The 14,889-nt window shown below is 47.4% G+C and overlaps 1 protein-coding gene across 6 annotated transcripts in view; it reads right to left on the bottom strand.

The window, feature by feature from the left end:
- klar (klarsicht) overlaps nt 1–14,889 on the bottom strand; it is a 353,898-nt gene that overhangs the window by 143,319 nt on the left and 195,690 nt on the right. For all 6 annotated transcript variants that reach the window (XM_071674529.1, XM_071674530.1, XM_071674528.1 and 3 more), the window contains one exon: nt 237–548. In XM_071674529.1, the coding sequence (XP_071530630.1) occupies nt 237–548 (312 nt within the window). The remainder of the gene's footprint in view (nt 1–236; nt 549–14,889) is intronic.

Genomic DNA, 14,889 nt, shown 5'->3' with positions numbered 1-14,889 from the left:
CCCGTTGTTGATGTTGCTGCCACGACAAAGCCCTACAGGTCGCTGCCTGACCTTGTGACCACATCATTATCCACGAGCACACACACACACACGCCGTGTGCAGACGTACAACGTAAAACAACCCTACAATAACCATGACATTTGGAACAACACTGCATTTGCCTGCAGCCCCACGTCCTCCGATGCCATGTTTCTGCCGATACGGCCAGCCCTTCCAATAAAATAATTTGTCTTACCTTGAAATTGGCGATGACGCCCTCCAGGTAGTAGTGCCACTCGAGCGAGCGCAGGTATATCTGGTGCCAGCGCTTCTCCAAGGAGCGAGCCTTGCGTGGGATGTTGTCCTTGGTGCCACGCCGGTGGTGTCGTTCCTGTTGTCTGGAAGTGTTCGTGGAGGTGGGATGGGGGTCCTGGTTGCCAGCGGCCTCGGTGTCTGCAGCAGTGGGTGGTGCGGCAGCGGCGGCGGCTGCGGCGGCGGCGATACGTTCGTACTGCCGCAGGACGCTCTTCAGCACAGGTCCGTGAGCCTCGATGTCTTTCAGCAGGATCTGGAAGGAAGAGACACTCCAGTTATTCAAATGTTACAAGGTTAACATCCAGGTTATACAGTGAAAACTCAACAGCCTGCCTTCCACCTGATGACCCACTCCATTTCCCAGCAATACAAACGAAGGGAAGATGTATGTCCTCTTGCCTCATCCTTCCTCTAAGCCTCTATGCTACCGTGCCCACCAACACCAAACGTCAAACCTTTGGCTCAGAACACAGGCGTTAGTGCCTCGTGTCTGTCGCTTCCAACACCAGACAAATAGTAGGGCAGGTCCATGTTGCCCTTCCGGCTGAGGCTCGGCTCCAGGTGCGGTGCACACCTGAGCTGCACCCATCAGCACCCAGGTGACTCTACCCACCTGGCACACTCCACGCTCCTCAAACAAAGCAGGTGTCATATTCCACCTCTTCACTTATAGATCCACAATGGTACCATGCAGTACGCAAAAACATTAACTGGGAGAACATCCTCTCAAGCCTTAGTCTCTATTTTTTTCAAGACCTCTTCGGAGGAGATTTGGAAACTATACGAAGTCTTGGGAAGATGGTGTTTCATTTTTTCCCAGAGTTAAAAAGATTTCACTAATAAGAATCTATCGCCCACTAACTGGCCTCTGTTCCAGAAGTAAACTGCATGGGAGTCGAAGCCTGATTCCAGGCTCTCCCTGGCCTCGTCTGGAAAAAAAATAGTCTATCGGAGCCACCTAGCAGCTTTTGCTAATCTTCCATAATTACAGAATTCATGGTCAGTGGGGCCAAGAGCAGCCAGAAGAGGTTGACGAAACTTCCCAACGTCAAAGAAGGATATGTGAGAAGAGCCTATGTTGCTTTCCCAAAAGGTAATCTTTTTTTTTTTACTGTAAACTGTTGTATAAAATCTTGCATTTACGAATAGAAACATAAGATGCGCATGAAACTACGATGTGAAGCGAGCTATGCATCTCTAACCAATGCCGAACAAATTAATGTCAACGTGGCAACCTTGCCAATAATCATTAGCCAAAGCCAAACCAATTTACTTTTTTTTTCCCCACACAGGATGTGGGGTGTCCGTAAATATACGCACAGCTGCAGAACATACTCAGGTTACGTGACCAATTACAACCTAGTGACGCCGAGTCGTACGCCCATCGTAACGAGTACACGAGTCAACGTTCTTCTCGTCCGAGAGGGAACAAACTACCGATCAAGTACGCTTCACTCTCGAACGCCCGGTCGTGGTTGTATACGACACGAGATCACACCCTAAACTGAAAGGCTACAATGACCTCACACCCATGGGGAGAAATTACTAATATATTTTGATTAAGGGAGAGATATCTCGTTTCTTTCGACGATCTTTCACTTCTGAAAATTCACTGGAGTTCACCGTGACCTCAACGACTCTCCTTTGTGGGCATCTGACGACCGTCGCGGGGATGACGTCAAACCTGCAGGTAGAGAGGAGGGAGCACCGCAACCCTTCCCTCACATGCCAGGCCCATGACTCTTGCTCATCCACTCTCCGTCCCTCAACCACCACCACCACCAGCTCCTTCCCTCCCATGTCCTGAACATGTTCTGTCACATTCTACCAGCGACACCACACAACTAGACCGGGTGGTGGTTCGAACTAGGATAATGGAGACCGAAAAGACAGCAGATTAACAAAGGCTTCCAGCATACAATGTTAAAAGTAAACTTACATTCCAGTACCAATGGAGAGGAAATCCCTACCTTGTCTGTTCTGTCCAGTCACAAGTTCCACAGTCCCACGTCCAATGTGTCTGTGGCTTCTAACCCTAAGCCCCCGGCTCCCTTATACCATAAACCACTGGTTCCATTACCCTCGTTTCCCTAATAAGGGTCTGATAGGTATCTAATACCCCAGGTCATGTGTCTCCTCGAACTTCCTTACCCTAGGTCAAGAATCGCTTAGGTGTCCAATTCCCCAATTCCATGAAATCCCCAGGTCACAAATCTCCTGGCTCTCCAATTTCTTAGTCTTCTCAGGTCTCCAGTATCCTAGGTCAACAGTTCCCTTGGTATCCACTTCTCCAGGCCAAGCACCCTAAATCCCTAACAGTTCTCTTTTCAGTCTCCATTATCCCAGGTCGGGAGCCGTAGGTTATCAGTCACCAAGTGTGTGGGGAGAGGACGAACTACCAGCTGACGGAGAGGAGTGAATGGCTGCAGTTGACCAACAGGGAGGCGGCCCTCACCGCCACCACCACCACTATGCCTGTTGGGAACTACGAGGACTTTCTCCTTCAACCTGCGCCAAGCATGTGTCACCTGGCTGGCCTCTGTGTCACCAAGCAGTAAAAAGCAAGGGGGCAGGCTATTCCGTCCTCCTCCTCCTCCTCCTGGTGGTTGTGGAATGTGGGAAGCCAGGGTACAGCAGTGGAAGACGCCGGGGGTTTAAATGACACAGACGGGCTGGGATGCCAGTTAAGCAGGAGCAGAGAGACAGACAGATAGCAGGAGGTGCTGGGGCGGGTGGGTGGTGGTGGCAAGTGGTGGCGGGTCGGTCCGACCCTGGTGACTCACCACCTCCACCAGCCGGCACGATGGGTGACACCATACACCACGCTCTGGTCCACTATGCTCCCCGACACCCATCACCATGCCACATATCACTATAATAGCTTCAGGCCAGTAACTCCCCACCATGACCTCATCGCATCAGCTTTAAAAAGACTTAATTCATTGTCTCCACACACACACACACACACACACACTACCAACACCACTTCAACAACTATGTTCCACCATCACGACATCCCCCAACACTTCAACAACAGTTAACCAAGTATGTCCCCAACAAAATTCTTCATCACTTTAACAACATTTGGCCCATTACGTCCATCAGCATCCCTCATCGCTCCAACACTAAAGACCTTTCTCGTAAATTTCAAGTATACTTATCATCTAATTTGCTCTCCTTCATATATGCTTTAAGACAAACTCATTTCTTTAAAACTTGTATTATCCTTTCCAGTAACAGTTGGAGAGGGCGAGATGGGTACACGCAGTCAGCTGAGAGAGAGAGAGAGAGAGAGAGAGAGAGAGAGAGAGAGAGAGAGAGAGAGAGAGAGAGAGAGAGAGAGAGAGAGAGAGAGAGAGAGCTGAGCGGCGGGTGGTGGCCTGGGAGCGTGCAGGCACCACGCCCGCCCACCTGTCACCGACGCCCCTCACAGCCCAACGTTGTGGAGGTCGTGAGCGAGTGGCATTGGTGGAGAGCATGGCCCACGACCCACTACCACCACCACCTGCCACTCTTCCTTCACGTTCCGTCCACACACACACACACACACACACACAGAGCAGCCGAGCCTGGGGCTGTATAACGTCTCGACTCTTGTTGCTAAGCTACACAGGCGTCCTACAAGACATGTTCACCCCCCCCCCCCCCTGCGACTACTCTCTACAAACACGTTTTACTGGGTCAAGATAATAGTGACCGCGGCTGTGTCTGGTGGTAAGGTAGATGCCACTCTGGTCAGCTGCTGACTGATGCCCGTGTGATATACTCTCTGGTCTTGCGTGAGGCCATGAGTAAGTGATGTCTGGCAGGGGAGGTCTAAATGTAGTTTTGTGTGGTAGTTACTATGAGAGTAGTTGTGTTTAGTTCTACGTCTGTGTGCCGATTCACTTGATCGTAGGTAATGAACGCAGTCTGACCTGTTTTTAGGTTCTGAACTTATCTATGGTTGGGTCCGAGTGAAATTTGATTTTAGATGTCGGTCTGAAAGCACATATGTTTGGCCAAATGTCTCGCTGTACATTTTTTTTTTCTTTTTTTTTGGGGGGGGGCTTTAAGCATGTGTGTAGTCTGCCAAAGAAGTCATAAATGAAATAAAGCAAACGCTAGATCCTTGCGTTCTGTGCTGACAAGAGAAGATTTCATAATCTGCAGGTCATGTGACTTGGGAGGGGAGGCAAGGACACTAAGTGTGCCACATCTACTACATCTACATGTTAGCTTTCCCCCATCTCATTATTATTGCATAAATATTACATATAACATTAAATTACTAAGTTTAAAATATTTACATGTGTACTTACTTAGCTAAGCGCATTTTTGTCTAGTTAATTATAAGTGTAGTCATTTATAAGTTTTATGAACACTTATCTAGGGGTTAGTGTACTACAGCGTTCTTATGGAGGTAAATTTTGTCTGATGATAATTCCTGGCTTGTAGCATGTTGTTACTAACAAGTTTAAATTACAAAGCTTAATGTTGTCTGCTTTCGACTGTTGCCAGACTGTGGACGTTGGTCTATGACATTTTTCAGCTGTCGAACTCTGGTCTCCATGAGCCCCGCGCGAAGCTTTCAGTTCTCTCTGTGTTCTTGATATGCGGCTATGTTGAAAGCATGTCAGAATAATACTGTATCTAGACAGATACAGTCAGTATGTCACCTAACACACTACTTCTAGTCTGATCAATAGGATTAACTAGTTAGTATTATCACCAAATGCACTATTTCTAGTCTGATTAATAGGATAAACTAGTTAGTATGTCACCAAATACACTATTTCTAGTATGATTAATAGGTTTGAGCTTTTCCTTCCCTAACTTTACGCAAAATGTACTAATCAATGTAATCGCAATTTTGAGAAGTGATTGATCTACTCTTTGTAGGCCACTGATTAAAAAAAAAATTGTTTCAGTATCACAGCGAAGTCCTAAAAAGTCTGCCTTTAAACCGTATCCGGTACACAGTCACCCGTTAACAATGGCTGATTATTAATACAACGACTTCTGTATGACGGTTCCTGTTTCTCTACGGCGATCACGATTACTGGGGTGGTGTTCCTCCCTTTCTCCCCGGGAGCCATAATGACCGTGGTTAAAGGGATTTTCTAGTCCCTTAGGTGCATGACATTAATCTGAGATTAATCAATGACTCGGACATTTTGGGTAGAAATGTCATCATGGAACAATACGCCACAGGCCTGGGTGAAGAAAATTAACACACACACACACACACACACACACACACACAATGTAGACCGAACGTTACTAGCACACACACGATACACACACCCAAGAGCGCTGGCCTAGAGGTGAAAGGACCCAGACGACTTAACCACTTCCGCGACGCTTCCGCAGGCGAGTCTGAGCGTCAGGCTTGGGCCTAACGCAGAGAACCACCTCTAAAATCGAACTAAATCAAGCAGCGAAGACCTCCACTAAAATCTAACTAATTCAAGCGGCGATGATCGACACTAAAATCTAATATATCAAGCGTCACCCTACGGAAGATGAAACGCCATCTTACAATACGTTAACTTCGAAGGCAAGACTTCCCTGCCTACACCGCGCCCGGTCTGCAACTAGGCTGCCGCGTCTTTCTCTCCGTGTAGAGCTGCTGCTGGGAGCCGCTTCCCGTAGGCCTACGTAGCCACCACATCCTGGCTTGTCTAGCACACTTTTAGTGGGTACTCTTCCAGGCCCCTCATAAAATTTCTCCACTTAACAAGGCTCCGGTGTTTTCCCATCGCTGTAGGCAACGTTTCAAACAACTTCCGTCCCCGGATGTTCACAAAGTTTTCTCTCATTGTACTTCCCCACCATTCGATCATTTTTTTCTAAACAACTGAATAAAAGAAGGGCGTTGGTACGGGAAGATATATTTTTCAAAGTTATCGAAAAAGAAAAAAAAATCGAGACTAATGTTTTTCTCTTCCCTTATAAATAAAAAAAAAATCCTTCATTTGGTACACAAATAGGGCAGGAATGAGACACAGCTGTACCATAGCAGCGTGTCACCACTCCCAGCGGATTATCTGTATCATATTACAGGAAAACGGAGGGCAAACACAACCCTAACCCTAATTATGCATGCATATTGCTGTGCCAATTATATCCTTGCAACTTCCCACCGCCGATTTGCAACTGCTGAATTCGATGATCATCAATTATCACCGTAAATGCTCTCAACTGATTCTGGATTATTTCAAGCCATCTTTCATAGTTCCAAGTCTGATATCTGGAGAGGAGGGCAGAGCGGTGTGGAGGCGGACAAGCAGTGTTGCGTACCGACGGGTCAGGCTGCCGTGAATATCAACAAGAGGTCGGTGGGGCAGAAGCCGTAAAAGGCTATGCAGTACCTGGACCCTTCCACTGCACCACACGGCAGCCCAACCACAGTCTGAAGCTTATAGGGCGATGCTCCCCACCGCAATCTGCTCGTTCGTTTTCGCCTGAAGTATGAACAATTAATCAATCACCACCAGTAACCTCCCTTCCCCAGTCGACTGTGGGGCTAATATGCTATATACGACTTCAGTACACTCCAGCATCAACGGTTCGAAGCCTGATGAATATAAAAACATACAGCCTTGGGAAGCTCTATACATGGAGCCACAAGAAATTGACTATATTTGGTCCGTACCACTTGCTGCAGGTGCGTGTACAAGACACAAACGAGGCATACATTTCCATGCATAAGCGGATCACGAAGGCCAACACCGCCGTACCATCATGTCCACCAGACTCTATTGCCACGCTGCGAGAACGAGTTTAATCTATCAGATGCACATCACAGTCCGTCACATGAAGTCTCAGGAAGGTTTAATTAACGTCCGCAAAATCTGTCCCTTTGTTTCCGATTACCACGAACACAAGATAAGCAAATTAACCTGTTCCGTCGCTGAGACCTGGTGTACAGTAGTCAGAAACCAGCCCAACTGCTCACTGCGGTACTCAGCCAATGCTCGAGGGTGATGTGTCCAGACTTGCTACTGTACCCAGCGCTGCCGGTGGCGACTATGACACAAGTCTTTGGGCGTGTGCTGTGAGGCGACCCACAGTCGACATCACCTCCGGACATCGGAGTGAGTGTAACCTACCAGAACGGGTCCTGGAGGGAGAACCTAGCTGTGCTCTCACCAGCCAATGACCTTCAGCCCAAGGCAGGAGACCTGGAGGTCCCGTGTCACTATGTGCTACCACCACCACCATGTTTAATCTCGGTCGACATCTGGGATGGTTCGGGCTGAGTCGTCCGCTCACAAGACAGTTAGCTCATGTGATGATCCACTTTTGTTACATCTTTTTTGCGTAATATCCCCACTGCGGTGCTACCGCACAAATCAATCAAGTCGCCGAATCCACGCCTCGCATCGCGGTGGCCGCGGCTTCGCACACCACACGACAACAGTGACTCATTCATGAAAGCCTACATCTTACCTAGGAGTGACAGAGGGAGGAAGTGCACATCCATGACTGACACGAACACATGCCACCGCTACTCCCGAGGAGTATAATCCTAACACTTAAATGTTGCTCTGGGGCCCATCTGCCACCCTCCTGTAGATGTACTGTACCCTTTGTGCGCTCTAAACTTGCCCAAACCTACTTGACCCTGGCTATGTATCCATCACTCATCACTGAAATGCTTTGTCTATAAATTTTCCAAGAAGTAAGATTTCGGAACTTAACCTAAAATCGCCCGTTGATCTATAAACCCTGACAAACTACCACAAACGTTTTGGTGCCTTACTTAACACATCCACCTTCCGATCCGGAGCCACAGAAGCATTCACGCGGTTTCCACAGTACGAACTGTTCCTAAACGCGTGGTTTACCAGGTAATGTCTGGCACTTGGACCGTTCTCTTTCGAAAACAGAAGTTCGTTAAGGCGGAAAATCTGAGTAAAATTTAAGAATCAACTTTTACCCCTCTAGTCACCTCTACGTCGTAACAACGTGACGTGAACTGCCGGAGAGGAAACCCGGGTCCTGCACGCCCGTCCTCGTTACCCAAAACCCCTAGGGTGGGATCGCACACACCGGGCTCGTGTGGTAATCCCAGACCGCACGGGAGGCCACAACACCCAACCTGTAAATGGCAGCGGTTCTCTCCCTCTCTGCCGCAACCACCAAACACCTTTCATATGACATGTGACTTTCATAAAATCTGTGAGTAATAATTTGGGCAAAAAAGCCTTCATCAAAAGGAATGATCCTGAATCTGGACACAATCAATACTTCACACAAATTCTACCTTGGCCTCACAAGGGCGAAGGGTTTCAAGGGCTCCTTTGTACTTTTACCATCCGATCTCTGACGAGGTTACCTTTGCTGGTTCCACCACAGTCGATACCACGCCACATCCAACACCATATCCTAGCCAGCCCTACCCATTACCGATCACCTTGCCTACTTCCCTTGTGAATACATTCGGTATGATGGCTGGGTCGTCCCGCAGTACAAAGTACAGAAGGTTCCTATGCTTTTATACTACTTTCTCAATGGTTTTGAGAACAGATTAACTTGTATCTTCGTTCGTCGAGCAGTGTATGTATGGGACGCTCATCTTTCTCAAGAGAAAACCTTTGTACTTTGATCTGGATTCAGACCTGCGAGAATTTCCCAAAAGCCCATAAATCCATCTGGTCCCTGCGTATCAAATACGGGAAAGTGTAGAGAATTTCACTGCTCTCGGTAATTCACATTTGCTATATGACTTTCATTCATGCTCCGTGCCATAATAATGAGGCTGCTTCATCAGCACACCGCAATACTACTGGCGTCTCGTTGCACTTGCATAACGTTACTTGTACTGTCAGTGCACAGTGTTGGGTAACTATTTGCCAGTGTCATGCACGTCACGAGATTGCTTGGGGGAACGTTTGCACTCTCCTCCTCTTCTCCACACATACACACATCCTCAACCAGTGGGTGCGGGTGGCTGATTACTCAACCCTTCTGGAAGGCTGGGGGTTGTGGGGTTTGCAAAATCCACTAAACTTCCGCTCACCAAGGACAAGTTTCTCCAAAGCTGACCCGGCGGTCGAGCTGGGAGAAGCTTAGCTTCGTCACCCACCACATTCCAGGATCAATGTCACGCGCTCAGTACACTCTCAGTCATCCGGAAATACAACCACTAAACTCCCTACAATCCAAGAACAATCATTCGAATCACGACTGTAATCTCTTATCATCCGATAACAATCGCTTGTACGACCGCTGAACCCATCATCCAGAAAGAAACGCCAGTGCAACCACACCGTAAAGGAATTATAAATCTCTTAATTCACACACTTTCACAACCCCAGTTCTGGCGAGGTTCTGCAGCGAGAGTGCTGGCTGGCTGTTCAACCCCCAGCATCACACGTGCCGAAACCTTGACCACAATGTCACATAACGGGTCATAACACGCGGGGGACGTGGACGTGATGACCATTAGCCAGTGACCAAACGACACATCGGCAACGTCTACATTTCTCGTGCCGGTCTCCCTAACCATGCGGATGGACACACACACACACACACACACACACACACACACACACACACACACACACACACAGCGTTACTGACCATGAGTCACCACGGGTCAGCCCGTGGTCGGATCCGCATGGCTTCGAATCCTGGACGTGGCAATAATCCTACACTCGACTCACGTGCTCATCCTACTACCCTCGGGGTTGGACGATAAACGGATGGTTAGATCAGATGTGTGTGTGTGTGTGTGTGTGTGTGTGTGTGTGTGTGTGTGTGTGTGTGTGTGTACACAGTAGGAAAGACGAGATACATTATACAGAAAGTTAAGAGACTAAGCAACACGAGTGTAAAAACTCTCTCCCCACAACACACACAGTAATCTCTCTCTCTCTCTCTCTCTCTCTCTCTCTCTCTCTCTCTCTCTCTCTCTCTCTCTCTCTCTCTCTCTCTCTCTCCACTGGTACATGAACCACGACAAGAGTGCACGGCGATGCAAGCTGTTCATAACTGTTAAGGCCCCGGGATGCCCTCCCCTCTACGCCCCAGCACCTCACCTCTCACGTGCCAAGACTGGCCAGGGTGGCGGCCGCCAACCAGACGGATAATGATTTGCACCTACCCACCACGACCAGCCCCGCCGACGGCTGACGTCGATCAAAACCTCAAGACATGAGTGTCGTACACGAAGTGTCTTGTCTTACAATATGTCTGACAGGGTCAGTTTACCAACATGATGTGTAAGTGGAAAGCCTTCTACTTTATCATTCTCTCTCTCTCTCTCTCTCTCTCTCTCTCTCTCTCTCTCTCTACATATATATATATATATATATATATATATATATATATATATATATATATATATATATATATATATATATATATATATATATATAATGATTCCATTACTGTCCAACAGATAACCCTAACACAGACCATCAGGTCTTCTTCTATCTGGCTACCCCATGTACAGCCACTAGTGCCCTCCAGCAGACAGCCTCTCCAAAGATCATCAAATCTTACATTATCCGACTTTCGCATGTCCTCCCAAGTATTGTACATATATGTACTCGCAACGTTTGCAATTCTGAAAAATCGAAGCGGTACCTCCTTTCGACAGCTGTGCTAAAACATAAGCGACAGAACACTGCCGCTGCTGGTGTGAGAGTTACAAGTACGTGCATAAAGTATCTTATGTTACTGCATAGAGTGTGACATGTTATAATGACCTTCGAAAAGCCATCAGCGCCCTATGGGGCTGGTGGACCATCGTGGGAGCGACGCCTACACAACAGCGTGGGTTTGGTCATCCGTTCCCACCTCAACCTTAATCACTAGCCCATCTATCCTCCTTGGCCCCGACTCTACCATCCCTTGATCCCGCCTGTTCCAGCCAACACATCTATTGCTGTACCCCTCTCCCCTCCCAGCTTTCACTGCAGCGGCAGACTTTTAAACTCTAGCTACAACCTTCAGCCGAGCATGCACGCTATCTCCCGTTTCCCGGCAATCACAACGATTACGAGCTATTATCAACCTTCCTCTTGACACATTCACCTAACGTATTAAACAGGTGCAGCTTTTTACTTCAAGGCGTTACCTTGTAATTTGAAGACAACGAACCAAGACCGAGAAGAATAAATCCCGAGTTCCTACGCAAAGCAAAACTTATACCAGTGAAAGATGGATGAATATCATTATAGCCACATGGACCTCTTCTCCCTGGGCTCCTACACTACAGTCTGTAGTAGGAAAAGCCCGACCTACTTTGGACTGAAAAGTTCTTTGACGAAGGTGATCAACGCCCATGCCCAACAGCAGGTGAAGCCGGGTAACGCCAGACACGAGCCATCATAACTACAAAACTGCATGTGGGGTAGTGGCCTATACAAGAAGGCCTTTGTCCACATCCAGCCATTATCAGTCTGTGTATCTATGTTTATAACTTACCAAGATCTTTTAGTGTTTATATCCTCACTTTGCAACTCGTTCCATTTATCCATTAATGTTTCTATAACAAAGTCTGCTTATTTCATTGAAGTCAAGGTAGCACCACAGTCCTGGCCACTGACTACTATTTCAAAAGCAAAAGTTAAACCCTCAAATATACTTTGTAAATAAACAAACCTAGAAACTGGTGCTAATCTGCTGGTCATCGGTTTCTGGGATTCACTTCACCCTGTAGTGGGTGGGTGAGTGGATGAATGGGTGGGTCCAGTGAACACAGCTGCACCAACATGGCTCCCTCAGTCACGCTTTTCCTCTGAACCTCACTACCAGTTATATTCCTTTTATCCAACCACTGAATCGGTCGCTAGTTACTTCTCTATGTCTAACATCACACACACACACACACACACACTCCTTTCATAAGAAAAAAATACACGATCATAAGTCTATATTTCTGTCGTTGCAGCAAAGCATTCACGGGCCGCCCGGGGTCGAGCACTTAGGTTCGCATCCTGGTTACGGCAATCGGTCCACACTCACGCCAGCTGTTCATCCTCCCCAACGGGTTGGTCGGAAAAAGTGAGTACCTGGCTTACTGTACGATATCGTGGCCTTGATTATGGCATTCAATTGCCCATGCCGTCTAAGCTAACATAATAAAAAAAAATAGTTATCTATGAAGGGTTAAAGGGACAAGGACCCGTGCTAGGCCTAATGATTCTGTCTTGTAACAACAGAAAGAAGTTACTAACGAACCTGGCAAAGCATCGCAGGAACAACGTGCATATCACTGCATCCCGTGAGCTGTGAGATGGTGCCGTCGCGACGGATGCCGTCAGCACAGCTCACTTCAACACCCCCAAAACGCTATGCCTTTGGCCTTACCGGGATCACATCGCTAAACCCCGATCATACCAATGATAATATACTGTCATCCTACCATACCCATCATACCTGACCAGTAATTACGAGCGTACTTACTCGAAAATCAGTAAGACCAGTGGCTGGATAGGAAACATATATATACACCATAAAACAGTCACGCAGGTCTGGTTGACGTAAAGACTGAGAATTACGATGGAGTTACTGTCCCGGCCACCCTATTTACTGAGTTAATGTGGTGGGTCTCCTCCATGTTCCCGGCCTGACGTGTATATGGATCGCATGTGTAAAGTACTTGGCCTCTGTGGCCGTCGTCGTATTCATCCGGCCATTACCAGGACGTTCGTCATCAGAGTTCAACCTCCTGAGGTAAAGATCTCGCGCCCAGAGAGAGTCAGATGCCGCAACATGCACGGGGCCTAGCATCACGTAGAACATACGCGTCAACAGTGAAGCTCAAGGTTGTTAAAGAATAAGAAAGTCTTCTAACCAAGCGAACATTCCGTTCAAACACTTTTGCGCCTCCACCACTGGGCCACTTTGTACAAATCATCTGCCTAATACGGATGCCATGTCTGCAGAACAATGCCGTCTTCTCATACCTTTACATTTGGTAGTATTTTCAAGTGCAAGAGCGCACATTAATCTGTGCTCCACCAAAAGTCCATCTACCAAGGACAAACTCAAGAACACTATCAGCTGCATTACTTGAAGAGAGCACTGTACCTTTCGTGTATTCATGGTCTTATCAGTAAAACGGTATCGCTGGGTGGAGGTGCTAACTAATTCAAGGTGTGCATAACACAGGTGGTCTGCCTCAGTTCTTCATGGACACAGGCATGATTCTGGTTACAAGCTTTTCTTCAGGGATGGAGGCATGCTTCTGATGAAGTATCAATAATATCCTGGTCTAAATGTAAGTAATATATGGAGTTTTAACATGGCTTCCATGCTGTTCCACACAGGGCGTGTAGCTACAACCCACCATCCCACAACCGTTTGCATAAGATACGCAGTGGGTATCTTGCAAGAGGTGGATCTCATCTTGTTCCACATGTGCACAGCGCAAACAATCCGCAAATAACCGGAACGTTTACCTGAGTAGGCGGTATCTGTTGTTTGAAATGGTATACACCAAGTAAGCCACGTCTTCGTAAACCAAATATACTAGGTATGGGTGTAGCAGTAGTAGTAGTAAACTCTCCATTCAAAACCTCTTCGTCTGTGGGTACACATCATGGTCGATGTAGGAGTATATATCAGAAAGGCGGTTCGAGTGCTGCGAACGTGATCCGCCGGACCCTGCGAAGATTACAGAGTTGCCCCGAGACCCGTGTACCCTCCACAGTCATCGCGCCCTAGACTTTCCCTCGTGCATCACTTTCATATCAACTATAATATCCACTGCTGGATACAACGGTTGCTTGTTTTTTGTTTAAACGCAGCAACAACCCATCGAACTAAGCCCTCAGATGTAACTCAGTATACTTAAATTCCTCATTTAACAGAGCTCAGTCTTAAAAATCAAAGACCGAGGAAAGTCAAGAAGAAAATAATTCCATCATCCTATCATAACCTGACACGTTATCCATAATGAAGTAACCTGGTAGCAAACGGGAGCCCTAAAGAAGGGACTCTGGGGCAGGAACGTCATTCAACTACATCCTTTCCTTGATTCCTTCTGCATCAGGTCTGAGGGTGTTGTGAGTATGGCAAAAGTAACGATATCAGTCACCAAAGCAGTGATTAAATGTTTCGGGGGAATATAAACACTTTATGATGTTCTGTAGGTCAAAGGAAAAAGCACCGTAATAACTGTGAGGCAACTCGACCATTAATGCTTTTGACATTAAAAACCTGATCCAACGACCACGTATACTGATCGTCCAGTCGTCAACTTACTTTTGAGGACCAAGCCAGGTATGGAAACTCATTAAGTTCAAGAGTCTCACATCTACCTCATCATGACAAACTGGATCTTTCAAGTACAGCATCCACTTGAGTGGATGCCGTGGGACATCTAAAGCAAACCTGTTTTAAGACTCATGAGTCCGCAATAACTAATTACTATGATGATGTCTATTGTCCGCATGGTGTCGTCAGGCAGGCCAGCGTCTGCCCGTGGCGCCTCCTCCCCAGGGCTCATGGGTATAGTTGGGGAATTCATCAGGTTCCTCTCCCGCCCACACGAGTCAAGTTTCCTTCCTCCTATGTAAAGTGTTTGGTCCAGATCGATCTACTACACTTCTGGCGCAACATGTACTGTAAGGGATTCTCCCCGGTGACCAAGG

This window comes from Panulirus ornatus, chromosome 20 (genome assembly GCF_036320965.1).
Source record: "Panulirus ornatus isolate Po-2019 chromosome 20, ASM3632096v1, whole genome shotgun sequence".
Taxonomy (NCBI): Eukaryota; Metazoa; Arthropoda; class Malacostraca; order Decapoda; family Palinuridae; genus Panulirus; species Panulirus ornatus.
Note: the sequence above shows the minus strand (reverse complement) of the source record. Positions and strands in the feature narration are given on the sequence as shown.